The sequence below is a fragment of the Erythrolamprus reginae genome, chromosome 9, assembly GCF_031021105.1.
Source record: "Erythrolamprus reginae isolate rEryReg1 chromosome 9, rEryReg1.hap1, whole genome shotgun sequence".
Lineage (NCBI taxonomy): Eukaryota > Metazoa > Chordata > Lepidosauria > Squamata > Dipsadidae > Erythrolamprus > Erythrolamprus reginae.
The window spans coordinates 46,254,137-46,267,931 of NC_091958.1; the positions used below are offsets into that span (position 1 = coordinate 46,254,137).

Consider the following 13,795-nt stretch of genomic DNA (forward strand, 5'->3'; position numbering starts at 1 on the left):
TTCTCTCTTTCTTTCTTTCTTTTTTCTTTCCCTTCCTCCATCTCTCTCTCTGTCTGTGCTTCAAATGTTTTTATTTCCTTAAATGGAAGCAGAGAGACAGAGAGAAAGAGAGAGATGGTGGAAGGGAAAGAAAAAAGAAAGAGAGAGAGAGAGAGATGATGGAAGGGAAAGAAAAAAAAAGAGAGATGGTGGAAGGAAAAGAAAAAAGAAAGATGGTGGAAGGGAAAGAAAAAGAGAGAAAGAGAGATGGTGGAAGGAAAAGAAAAAAGAAAGAGAGAGAGAGATGGTGGAAGGGGAAAAAAAGAGAGATGGTGGAAGGAAAAGAAAAAAGAAAGATGGTGGAAGGGAAAGAAAAAGAGAGAGAGAGATGGTGGAAGGGAAAGAAAAAAGAAAGAGAGAGAGAGAGAGATGGTGGAAGGGAAAGAAAAAAGAAAGAGAGAGAGAAAGAGATGGTGGAAGGGAAAGAAAAAAGAAAGAGAGAGAGAGAGAGATGGTGGAAGGGAAAAAAAGAGAGAGATGGAAGGAAAAGAAAAAGAAAGATGGTGGAAGGGAAAGAAAAAGAGAGAAAGAGAGATGGTGGAAGGAAAAGAAAAAAGAAAGATTGTGGAAGGGAAAGAAAAAGAGAGAAAGAAAGATGGTGGAAGGGAAAGAAAAAAGAGAGACAGAGAGAGAAGAAAAAGAGGAAGGGAAAGAGGAAGAAAATAAGTTAAAAATTAGGAAGGAAGAAGGAACACACAGCAAAAAAAGCCCACAACCCATGCTAGTCCATTTTAATAGAGTCCACGGGGACTGATCGCCTAGAATTCATTGGATTTATTGAGCGCACAGGTGTGGGGTGTCCAATAAATAAATCTTCAAACATCTTTCGAAGTGCTCATCCCTTTCCTTTTGAATCAAATTTTTTCCCCAGATGCAGTATTAATATCCACAGACTTAAACCAAATTCCCCACCTTGGCTGGAATGGAAGGTCCAATTATATCTCTTAAGGGTCCATAATCAAGCTGCTATTGTATAAAAATGCCCACTCGTACACCTTTGCCTCATACCATGGTTATCTTTTCAGATCTCATCTGACCTTGTTTTGTACATTGGAGTGTGTGAGTAACTCCCACTGCCATTTAAATGCATAGTTTCTACTTTCTATTCGTATGATCTTAATGCTTCTGTATTTGCCAAGAAGTTCACTTAGCCTTAGACTGAAGACTTGGTAAGAGCCTCTTATCTGAGCGCTACCACTGAATGAGAATAGTGGGGGTTTTGGCGTAATTATCATTATTATTATTTCATCTCCCACTTATCTTCATTTCTTAATTTATTTTCCCAGAATTAGCAACCATTCGGAAATCTCAATTGGCACTGCTTTTATATTGCATTCTCTGCTACGTTATTTCTGTGTGTGGCAAGGTGTTTAAATTCTGCTATTTTAGCTGCCTGTGCTTGAAGAAGCTACACGTTTGATTTCTAAATTAAAACAAACTCACTTCATTTTTCCATTGGAAAAAAAGGCCCGTTTTGCAGAGAAAAGCAAACATTCACAGGCTTCCACACTCCCATATACAGTGATACCTTGTCTTACAAACTTAATTGGTTCTGGGACGAGGTTCTTAAGGTGAAAAGTTCGTAAGATGAAACAATGTTTCCCATAGGAGTCAATGGAAATGCAATTGATGCGTGCAAGCCCAAAATTCACCCCTTTTGCCAGCCGAAGCACCCGTTTTTACGCTGCTGGGATTCCCCTGAGGCTCCCCTCTATGGGAAATCCCACCTTCGGACTTCTGTGTTTTTGCAATGCTGCAGGAGAATCCCAGCAGGGGAATCCCAGCATCACAAAAACGACCACTTAGCTGGCAACGGAAGTCCGGAGGTGGGGTTTCCCAGCGAAGGGAACATCAGTGAAATCGCAGCATCGCAAAAACACCGAAGCCCTCGAAACCCCACCTCCGGACCTCTGTGTTTTTGCGATGCTGTGATTTCACTGAGGCTCCCCTCACTGGAAACCCCACCTCCGGACTTCCGTTGCCAGCGAAGCACCCGTTTTCGCACTGCTGGGATTCCCCTGCTGGGATTCCCCTACAGCATCACAAAAACACGGAAGTCCAGAACTGGGGTTTCCCATGGAGGGGAGCCTCAGGGGAATCCCAGCAGCGCAAAAATGGGTGCTTCACTGGCAACAGAAGTCCGGAGGCGGGGCATCCCAGCGGCGGCGGGGGGTTTGTAAGGTGAAAATAGTTTGTAAGAAGAGGCAAAAAAATCTTAAACCCCAGGTTTGTATCTCGAAAAGTTTGTATGATGAGGCGTTTGTAAGACGAGGTACCACTGTAAAACTAAAGTTATTTTTAATCCCTTTTCAATAAAAACGAGAGGAAAGCTAATTTGTGTTTGCAAAGGTCTGAATCAGGAAGTCTGCACTGATAATTTCTTTTTAAATAAGTTAATTCTTTCAATCATTAACTAGATAAGCATGGGTTCAGATGTCACCCTAAGCCCCGATTTGTTTACCAGATTTGTGGGTTTGATAAACTTTTTAAAAAGAGGAAGGGGCTTTAGTAAGAGACATGAATTCATCTTGACTCAAATCAAGATTCCTGTTGTGTGTATCAAGGATCGATGTTGTAAGCTGCCCTAGTCTCCGAAGAAGGGCAGTCTAAAAATCAAAATAATAAAATAAAATAAAATAAAGCAGCTATGGTGACATCTTGCTTACCAAAGGAAAAAAAAATTAGGAACAAGTTCAAACATTCAAAGCTTTGCCTGAGTTCCTAGAACAGTGGTGGCTAACCTTTTACATCACCGTGTACACAAATGAATGCCGGAAATGGGACACAAAACCATCCGGTTGGACCACACAGCCTTGCTGGCCTTCACACATGCGGGAGCACCGAAACCTGGCACTCATACGCATGCTGGGACCTGAATTTATGGTTTCTGGCAGGAACGCACGGCTGACGAACAGCTGGCATGACAGTAACTTGGAAGTTTGGGTGCTGCCGTGCGCATGTGCGCTGGAACGCTGCTCTTCTGGGTTTCAGTGCTCCCGTGCACGAAAGCCAGCTGACCGATGTGCGTGTGCGTATAGGAATGTGGAAGACAACAAGGCCATGTACCGCGCATGGGGTGGATCTGTGTGCCGCTTCCTGCACATGTCCCACAGGTGCACCACCACGCTCCTAGAACCTTGTCAGCAAAAGTCCAGATTTAACCACGTTGAGACAATGTGCTGGTTCCTTACTTGTAAGAGATCCATTTCCGGAACCAAAAAGCAACCTGCCTGTTAGCATCAGGGGCAAGAGGTACGGCGTTCCTTTCAGGTGGGAGCCCAGTGCAAAAATGGATGATCCCAAGACGGTCAGGAAGGAGAAAACAAAGACACCAACTATAGAGAGAAGGAGAGGAAAGATAGGTGCGGGGGGAAAAATACTGTATTTTTCAGAGTACAATAAATAATAATAATAATAATAATAATAATAATAATAATAATAATAATAATAATAATTTATTGGATTTGTATGCCGCCCCTCTCCGTAGACTCGGGGCGGCTAACAACAATAATAAACACAACATGTACAATCCAATAATAAAAAAACAACTAAAAACCCCTATTATAAAACCAAACATACACACAAACATACCATGCATAACTTGTAATGGCCTAGGGGGAAGGAATATCTCAACTTCCCCATGCCTGGCGGTATAAATGAGTCTTGAGTAGTTTACGAAAGACAGGGAGGGTGGGGGCAGTTCTAATCTCCGGGGGGGGGGGGGGGGGGGGTTGGTTCCAGAGGGCTGATAATTTGGGTGCATCTTATACTCTGAATGTAGCTTTTTTCCCCCAGCCCTAACTAGCTGCTAACAATCTTCCCAACTCTTACCTTGCAGGCTCTTTCATTGTTACTCTCTCCAAAGTATCTTTCCAGCCCTAAGTCTTTGCAGGGTTTTTTTCATTGCTCTACTTGCTCAAAATAAGTTTCTTTCAAGCCCTAATGAGATGCTAACGATCTTCCCAGCTCTTACTGGCTTGCAAGCGTTTTCATTGTTACTCTCTCTGAATAAGTTTTTTTTCCCCCCAGACCTATCCAGGGGATAAAATAATGTGCCCTCCCTATTTTCCTCCCCAACAACTAAGCTGCGTCTTGTACTCCAAAAAATACGGTATACAGACAAATTGTGCTTTTTAAATTAGAATGGAAGAGGAGACAAAATCCAGATTTATAAATTATTTAATCATTTTAAACGCTGCAGTTTTGCAGCCATCCATAGAAGTAACCAAAATGAAAGGTATGATGTCGGAGAACACACAGCCTGCCAACTTCTAATGCTAGGTCAGAGCGTTGTTATGAGCGGGTCCATGAGCCGGGGTGGCGCTGTGGTTAGGGTGCAGCACTGCAGGTTACTTCAGCTGACTGCTAAGTGCAGTTTGGCAGTTCAAATCTCACCACCGGCTCAAGGTGGACTCAGCCTTCCATCCTTCCGAGATGGGTAAAATGAAGACCCAGATTGTTGGGGCCAATATGCCGATTCTGTAAACTGCTTGGAGCCGGCGGTAAAAGCACTATGAAGCGGTATATAAGTCTAAATACTATTGCTATTGCTAGTTCTGGAGACCTCACCTACAAAAAGATATTGACAAAATTGAACGGGTCCAAAGACGGGCTACAAGAATGGTGGAAGGTCTTAAGCATAAAATGTATCAGGAAAGACTTAGTGAACTCAATCTGTATAGTCTGGAGGACAGAAGGAAAAGGGGGGACATGATCGAAACATTTAAATATGTGAAAGGGTTAAATAAGGTCCAGGAGGGAAGTGTTTTTAATAGGAAAGTGAACACAAGAACAAGGGGACACAATCTGAAGTTAGTTGGGGGAAAGATCAAAAGCAACATGAGAAAATATTATTTCACTGAAAGAGTATTAGATCCTTGGAACAAACTTCCAGCAGACATGGTTGGTAAATCCACAGTAACTGAATTTAAACAGGCCTGGGATAAACATATATCCATTGTAAGATAAAATAACAGGAAATAATATAAGGGCAGACTAGATGGACCATGAGGTCTTTTTCTGCCGTCAGTCTTCTATGTTTCTATTTCTCTCTGAGCTTGAGTTGTTTTCTTACAGGCGTTTCGTTACCCAAACTAGGTAACGTCATCAGTGTTAGAAGAGAGTGGAGTTTGCAGAGAGAAGGAACAGAATTGGGGAATCCTTGGTGCTGAGTTTGAGTTGTTTTCTTACAGACGTTTCATTAACCGAACTAGATAACATCATCAGTGCTACTGTTATTAAAAGAACAGAATGGAAATCGTTTTGTCAACTCAGAATCGGATTTTTTTTAGTCTCCTGGTAGAAAAGAGGAGGTGGAATTTAAATGTCCGAAACAAAGCTTCATTTTCAAAACGCATCCCAAAACATAACTGAGTTCCTTTATACACTTAGTGGCTAAAGTGAACCTTTCTATTTCACATTTAAAAGCTCCTTGTGAAACTTCTCGGACAGCGATAAATGCCAACAACCTTCCAGGAAAGGCAACTCTTCATAATGTACCAACAGAGCAGAAAAGGTCTTCTTTAAGCCAGCTGGATTTGAGAAGACAAAGGGACATACACAACACCACCACACACACCCCCAGATGATCTCGGAGAGAGGCCAGGCCAGTGGCAAAGAAAACAATGGCACAGTCACCCAAGGTTGAGATGGGCGGGCATAGGAATTTAAATAAATAATCCAGCTTCTCCAAACTTACAGCGATTTCCGAGTTTGTCAATCAGGAAGCCAGCCACAATCACCACCAGTGCGTTACTAAGGGAAACCCAAAAAATAATAATGAATAAATCACATGGAAGAGGTGGAGACAAATAATATTGTGTGTGTTTGTGCGTGTGTGAAAGAGAGAGACTCACGTCCAGGCATAGATGGCATACAGAAGATTGTACTCTTCAGGAGTCATTCCAAGCCCTTCCACACAGTCAGCCGTTGCATTGTGTTCTGTGCCATTGTGTTGAGTTCCATTGGGGCAGGTTAGATTCTGGAGGACAAATCAGAACAAAAACAAAATTGTCAACATCACAAACTGCAAGTGAGCCAATTTGAAATATATCCAGATTTAGGATAGAATAGAATTCTTTATTGGCCAAAATTCTTGATTGGAGAAGGAGAAAGATGATATGGATGGATAGATGGATGGAGAGATAGATGGATGGAGAGATAGGTAGGTAGGTAGGTAGATGATAGATAGATAGATAGATAGATAGATAGATAGATAGATAGATAGATGATAAGAAGGGAAAGAGATCTATATGTCTGTATCTCATATCTATCTATAGCAGCGTTTCCCAACCGGTGTGCCGCGGCACACTAGTGTGCTGCGAGACACAGCCAGGTGTGCCGCCAAGCTCCTAGGGAAAAAGGAGAGCTTAAGGAGAGCCCTGCCCAGCTGGAGATTCCTTGGCAGCACCAGGTAGAAGCCGGCAATGCAGCACCCTTTTCCAGTGCCACGCAAGGAGCTGGGCGTTGGAGTTTGGGGTGGGGAGCGATGAAAGTGCGGAGGCCGGCGCCGCAGCTGCCCCCACCCCCCAGTGCCTCCGTTCCCCTCGCACCCCTGGCTTCTCGCCGCTGACGCCCCGCCCGCCCGCCCGCTCGATCTGCCCCTTTCTCCAGCTCCTCCGGCGAGCGCTCGGAGAAAACCTTCTCACAGCGGAGGTCGGAGAAGGTTCTTTGGAACGTCGGGGGTGCGTGCACGCGCGCGCCCTATCCCCCAGCCAGCCTACCCGGAAAAGCTTTGCCGGCCTCCGCAGAGAAGGAAGAGAGAGAACAAGAGAGAGAAAGAAAGGAAGAGAGAGAAAGAGATAGCAAGAGAGACAGAATGAGAGAGAGAGAGAAAGAGAAAGAAAGAAAGAGACAGCAAGAGGGGGGAAGGAGGGAGAGAGAAAGAGAGCCAAAGAGAGGGGAAGGAAGGAAGAGAGAAAGAAAGAGATAGCAAGAGAGACAGAATGAGAGAGAGAGAGAAAGAGAAAGAAAGAAAGAGACAGCAAGAGGGGGGAAGGAGGGAGAGAGAAAGAGAGCCAAAGAGAGAGGAAGGAAGGAAGAGAGAAAGAAAGAGATAGCAAGAGAGACAGAATGAGAGAGAGAAAGAAAGGAAAGAAAGAAAGACAGCAAGAGGGGGGAAGGAGGGAGAGAGAAAGAGCAAAAGAGAGAGGAAGGAAGGGAGAAAGAAAGGGATGGAGAGAGAGAGAAAGAGGGAGGGAGAGAAAGAGGGAGGGAGAGAGAAATAGAGCGAAAGGGAGAAAGAGATATTTTTTTTGTCCAAACTTTTTTGCGCCCCCCCCCCCTCAATGTTCCCCAGGATTTTGAAAATGTGAATAATGTGCTCAAAAAAGGTTGGGAAACACTGATCTATAGAACAGAATAGAATAGAATTATTTATTGGCCAAGTGTGATTGGACACACAAGGAATTTCTCTTTGGTGCAGATGCTCTCAGTGTACATAAAAGATACATTTAACAAGAATCATGAGGTACAACACTTAATGATTGTCATAGGGTTCAAATAAGCAATCAAGAAACAATCAATATTAATAAAATTCTTAAGAATACAAGCAACAAGTTACCGTCATAAGTGGCAGTAGATGGGTGATAGGAATGATGAGAAGATTAATAGTAATAGTAATGCAGCCTTAGTGAATAGTTTGACAGTGAATTATTTGTTTAGCAGAGTGATGGCATTCAGGAAAAAACTGTCCTTGTGTCCAGTTGTCTTGGTGTGCAGTGCTCTATAGTGATGTTTTGAGGGTAGGAGTTGAAACAATTCATGTCCAGGATGCGAGGGGTGAGGCCCACCTGCATATTTGTTCCAGATAATTAGAGGATTCCATCTACTGACTAAAGCATTGTTCCTTGCACAAGGTGCTTTTGGTTGTTTGGTTTTGCTCATGTGTATCAAAGGAACGCACTATGCAACTATTGCGGTCTTCTGATCAACATTTATGGCTTAGTATATAATTCAACAGCCCAGTCAGTTATCAATAAAGCATAGTTTAAAAACCATAGTTTAGTACAATGTGTGAAGCCGGTATGTAGCAATATCTAAAAATTCTTAAGCAGAGCCTGGGAAAACTGTTGTGGTTAGCTCTGGCCCAGCTCCTGCCCCAAGGACTGTGGATGTGGGGGAGACATCCACATGCTGCAGGCCTGTTTTGCGCGCCCCCCCCCCCCCCGTGGAATCTGCTGATGAAGGCTCCTCTGACCAAGAAGACATGAGTGACAGGGAGGAGGAGAGTGTGGCAGACAGCTCAGGAGATCAATTATCCAGCTCCTCCTTGCATTCAGAACAAGAGTTAATGATACAGCCACGCATGAGGAGAGCGATGCATAGGCAACAACAACTGAGAGGTTATTATCAAAGAAAATGAGGCCACCTGTGGTTGGGTGGGGCTGTGGTCATTAGTGAGGCTGCTATAAATAGCAGCCTGTGGGTATGGACATTGTGGAGGATTATCTGATCCTTGTGTTTCATGACTGCTTTACTGACTTTGACCTTTTGTGTGCTGATTTTCCCCCGCTTTGAAACTAAACCAGAGCAAAGTGTGTTTCACTTTGTGAAAGAAGGACTGTGAATTGCCTCACACCTGCAAGCTAAGTATCACAGAACTGATAAGGGACTTGTACAAATTACCAATTTGTTTGGAGACCAGTGCTCTTTGCTATACAAAAAGAGTGCTCTGTTTATTTGCATTTTCGGTATAAAGAACATTGTTTTGAATTGTCAAACGTGTGTGTGTGTGTCTGAAATTGTATCTGCGCATTTTTGGGAGGATTCTACCAGAGAGCCCAACAGAACAGAAAACAAATGAAGCTGCTACATCAGCTATCCAAAATGTAGCCTGTCATTCCTCCAGTGCAGTTTCTTAAAAACTCCTACATATACCTTTGGTAACTCAGGTATAAAAAGCTGACATTCCTTGTTAAATCTCTGCAACATGACTTGAAAAAGGCTTGGAAACTTTGCACCTCTTAATCTATTTGCTCCATGGCTGAAACCAAGACGACTTCTAACAGGGTCAGAGAGAAAAGGGACAAAACACTCACCCCCTGAAACTGTTCTTGCAAGACGCTGGGAATGTCAAAACAGAAGTAGGACCCAAAGGTCAGGAGACAGTTGAAGAAAAGTACAAGGAATCTGTAATAAGCTGCAAAGGGAAATAAAGTATTAGAATGGTAGAAAATAGCTATGTGCAATTACTATTTTAAAAAAAGAGAAAAATATCATGGTAATTTCCCCAGGATTTTGATTTCATTTTTTATATATAATAAATTTTATTAGGAAATATAGATTCAAGTTCATAATACAAAAACAAATACAAATACAGTGATACCTCGTCTTACAAACGCCTCATCATACAAACTTTTCGAGATACAAACTCGGGGTTTAAGATGTTTTTGCCTCTTCTTACAAACTATTTTCACCTTACAAACCCACCGCCGCCACTGGGATGCCCCGCCTCCAGACTTCTGTTGCCAGTGAAGCGCCCATTTTTGCACTGCTGGGATTTCCCTGAGGCTCCCCTCCATGGAAAACCCCACCTCCGGACTTCCGTGTTTTTGTGATGATGCAGGAGAATCCCAGCAGGGGAATCCCAGCAGCGCAAAAACGGGTGCTTCACTGGCAACGGAAGTCTGGAGGTGGGGTTTCCCAGCGAGGGGAGCCTCAGGGAAAGCGCAGCATCGCAAAAAAACAGAGGTACGGAGGTGGGGTTTCGAGGACTTTGGTGTTTTTGCAATGCTGCGATTTTACTGATGCTCCCTTCGCTAGGAAACCCCACCTCTGGACTTCCATTGCCAGCGAAGCGCCCATTTTTGCAATGCTGGGATTTCCCTGCAGCATCGCAAAAACACAGAAGTCCGGGGGTGGGGTTTCCCATGGAGGGGAGCCTCAGGGGAATCTCAGCAGTGCAAAAACGGGCGCTTCGGCTGGCAAAAGGGGTGAATTTTGGGCTTGCACGCATTAATCACTTTTCCATTGATTCCTATGGGAAACATTGTTTCGTCTTACAAACTTTTCACCTTAAGAACCTCATCCCGGAACCAATTAAGTTTGTAAGACAAGGTATCACTGTACACATACATATTAAAAAAATAGAGAGATACCTTGCTCTCTCTTTCCTTATTGTGTTTTATAAATAACTACACAATATTCAGTTTGCGGTTTTCCATATCGATATTTTTCATGCTTTACTGAGTTAATTCTACGTCTCTTAGAAATAAAACATAAATATATAAACATATGTCCTTCATTTCATGATTTATAGCAAATAGAAGGTAAAAACACAAGTAAAGAATACAAATTATTACAAATATATTTATTTCCAAGTCATACACATAAACCCCTTATTGGATCTGGAAGATCCAATCTTTGTCGAATTTTAATTATGTATATTATGGCATGTCCAATTAAAGAAAAATTGGGCCCATTTAATCATAACTTCCTTAACTTTTGATTTCCATTGGCATCTGAACAAATGATAAAATGCCCAGACACTGTACTATTAGTTTACACAAACCCACTAATTGTGGTTCTGGTTTGTTTTACTTCCCAAAGACTGGAATGTAGTACCCTGAGGCCCATTTTTTTCATGTCAAGTGAGCAGCAAAAACCACAAGGAGGCGCTTTATATTGTTGAATACATTTACATTTACAATATAATTTGGAAGGCATTTATTGGAAATATTTGCTCTGCTATATTTTAGCTACAAGTAATCCTTGATTTACAACCATCCGTTCAGTGATTGTCGGAACTTGCAACGGCACTGAAAAAAAGTGACTTGTGAGTTGTCCCTCCACTTATAACCATCCCAGCATCCCAGTCACATGATCAAAATTTGGGCACTTGTGCAATTGGCGTGTACTGATTACAGTTTCAGTGTCCCGGGGTCACGTGATCTCCATTGACAGCCTTCCCGGCCTGCTTCCAAAGAATAAAGTCAACGAGAAAAATCAGTTAATTGTTGCAGGGATTCACTTTAACTACTGTGGCTGAAAAGGCTGAATAATTGGACAACTCATTTAACAATTCCCTTTGTTTAGCAACAAAAATTCTGGCCCATTTTGCAGTCTATTGAGGGGTGACTGCACTTTCACATATACCATTTTTTCATTCTTGCCGTCCACAAAAATTCAAATAAATAATCCAAATCTTGCATTCCAGCTGACACCCAATCTGAGATTTTATTCATAGGGAAGTGCCTAATGCAAAGGCCCAAATACCCCAGCCCATGCTTAATCCAGACCAAAGATCCCCTAATTCCACATCCTGTTCTGCATGATTAGATTTACAGAGGTAGAAGGGACCTTGTAGGTCATCTAGTGTCTAGTCCAACCCCCACCCCAAAGCAGGAGACCCTACACAATTTCCCACAAATGGCAGCGCAAATCTCTTCCCGAAAGCAGGATGCTCACAACTGCTCTCTTTTTCCAAATGTTCTCACCCGGAGCCTGATATTCTTTCTGATCTTGCCCTTTTTTGCTTTTTTTTGGACTTTGCGTTTAATGTTTTTCCTCCCATTGTGCTTAAAATCTGAAATTTTTTATTTACCTATTTTTATTGATTTTATTGATGTTCATATTTTCCATTTCTTAATATTTCTAAACAGATCCATATATATATATTTGTATTTATATGCCGCTCATTCTGAAATGGACTCAGAGTGGCTGAGTACAATATACAACAATAGTTAATAATGCAACTATAGTTAAAAAATAGTTGCCGTCAGGCATGGGGAAACTAAACATCTCCCCCTGGGCCCGCTGAATTTATACATGTTATGCTTGTGTGTGTGTATGTTAGTATAGGGGTTTTTTAAACTTAATATTTTAATTAATTGGATTATGTATTGGATTGTTTTTTCACTTGTTGTGAGCCGCCCCGAGTCTTCGGAGAGGGGCGGCATACTAATCCAAATAAATGAAAATAAATGAAATGAAAAACAGTAAAAAAATCAGCAGTATAATAAAAGCAATAATATCATTAAAAACCATGCATACATTACAATCACCAGGCCTGCTGGAAAAGCCGGGTTAACAGCTTTCCAGAAAGCTAGTAAGGAGGAGATAATGCGAATCTCTGGGGGCAGTTGATTCCACAGGATAAGAGCCGCCACAGAGAAGGCTCTTCCCCGAGGTCCTGCCAAGCGACATTGTTTGGCAGATGGGACCTGGAGAAAGCCGACTCTGTGGCTTTTACTGGCTGTGGCAAGGTACGAGGATAATGTTATATTAATATATACATTAATATTAATACTTGTATAGATTATTATTATTATTATATTTGTATGCCATCCCTCTCCGATGACTCAGGGCGACTCACAGCATACAATATAAAACAGTGAATACAGAAACAAATCTAATTAATTAAAAACTACGTAAGCTAAAAAAAACCCCAATATATTAAAAATCAATGAAACACATTCTACATTACACATTACATATTGTTTTTCCTTATTGCCAATTCACGTTTTTAACACCTTTTATATTTATAATTTTAATTGCAATGGTGTGCATCAAACCCGCAACAGGTACGCTAGAGTTAAAACATTCCAGCCATGGTGAAGAGTTGCCCCCCGCCCTCCCCCGTCGCTTCTTTTTAGGAATCCGCCCCCAGCGATATTTGCACCAGATTTGCACTCCTGCTTTACTCCCGCCCAGGGTCGGAGCGACCAAACCTCCCCTCCAGTCCCCTGCCCACGTATCTCGAGAAAATCACGTGCAGGGTTTAGATCCGGGACAGATCTGAGCATCAGACTAGTCCTCAATGAAAAAAGAAAAAGGTGGGGGGCCTCTGAGCATACGCAGAGCACGCCTGCCAGCCTGACACGAAGAAAGCGCCCCGTGGCAGTCGGTTCCCCGTTGCATCGGAGCCGGGGTTCGTGCAGCGGGGGGAATCGCGCTACTGCTCACCTTTCTCGGCCGCCGCTTCCGCCATCGCTCCGATTCCCGACTGAGCTTCTCCCGAAAAAACACTGGCCCCACCCACCGCCCCGCCCCCGAGATCCAGTCCCCCGCCCCTTTCCTCATCAGCTGCGCTCTTTGTTCCACGCCATCGCTCCCTCTTCCCACATTTCGTCCCGCCTACCACCTCGTCCCTCCCGAAACTCCGCCCTGGTCACGTGAAACTCCGCCCTCTTCCCCTCCCACCGCTCCCTTATACGCGGAGCTTTGCAATCGGAGCTTTGCCTCCAAGCCACGCCTCCTCCGCCCCCTGCAGTTGCAAACTCCGCCCCCTGCAGTTGACACCCTTTGGATGCTTGGAGGCTTCCTATGCTCCGCCCCTCAGCGTAAAGCTCCGCCTCCCTTCGAGAGGGCCGTTCCCGCCTTTTCTGAGGCGACGCATTTGTCTCTCGCAGGGCGAGGGAGGTGTGATGTCTGTTTGTGGCTTCTTTTATTCCTAGAAAACGTCCCATAAATAATTACCATATTTGCTCATTTATTTTTCTCATAACAGATTTTATTGAGATATTTAACATACATATACAAACTTCACATATACGTAATCATAATGTAAAAATGATAGAAGGAAAGACAACAATTTTTTAAATCACATTTTTAAAAGTTTTTTTTAGTCGTATTAATTGGATTTTTAGATATGTATATATTATATTGTTTCTGATATGTTGTGAGCCGCCCCGAGTCCCTGGAGAAGGGCCGCATACAAATCCAATAAATAAATAAAAACAAAAAACCTCACCTCAAAACAAAAACGTATTGTTATTTAATCTATCCTTTTACTAATTTGGTCATTTATTATAATAGC

General features: G+C 42.9%; 1 protein-coding gene across 1 annotated transcript in view; it reads right to left on the bottom strand.

Annotated features, from left to right (window-relative positions):
* The window catches only part of LOC139172207 (lysosomal dipeptide transporter MFSD1-like), a 28,839-nt gene extending 15,775 nt beyond the window's left edge, over positions 1 to 13,064 (bottom strand). The window contains exons 1-5 of the mRNA XM_070761074.1: positions 12,943 to 13,064; positions 9,078 to 9,178; positions 5,895 to 6,019; positions 5,738 to 5,793; positions 3,231 to 3,374 (exon numbers count right to left, since the gene is read on the bottom strand). Coding sequence (XP_070617175.1) covers positions 3,231 to 3,374; positions 5,738 to 5,793; positions 5,895 to 6,019; positions 9,078 to 9,178; positions 12,943 to 12,967 — 451 coding nt within the window. The 5' untranslated portion in view covers positions 12,968 to 13,064. The remainder of the gene's footprint in view (positions 1 to 3,230; positions 3,375 to 5,737; positions 5,794 to 5,894; positions 6,020 to 9,077; positions 9,179 to 12,942) is intronic.
* Positions 13,065 to 13,795: the final 731 nt, after the last annotated feature.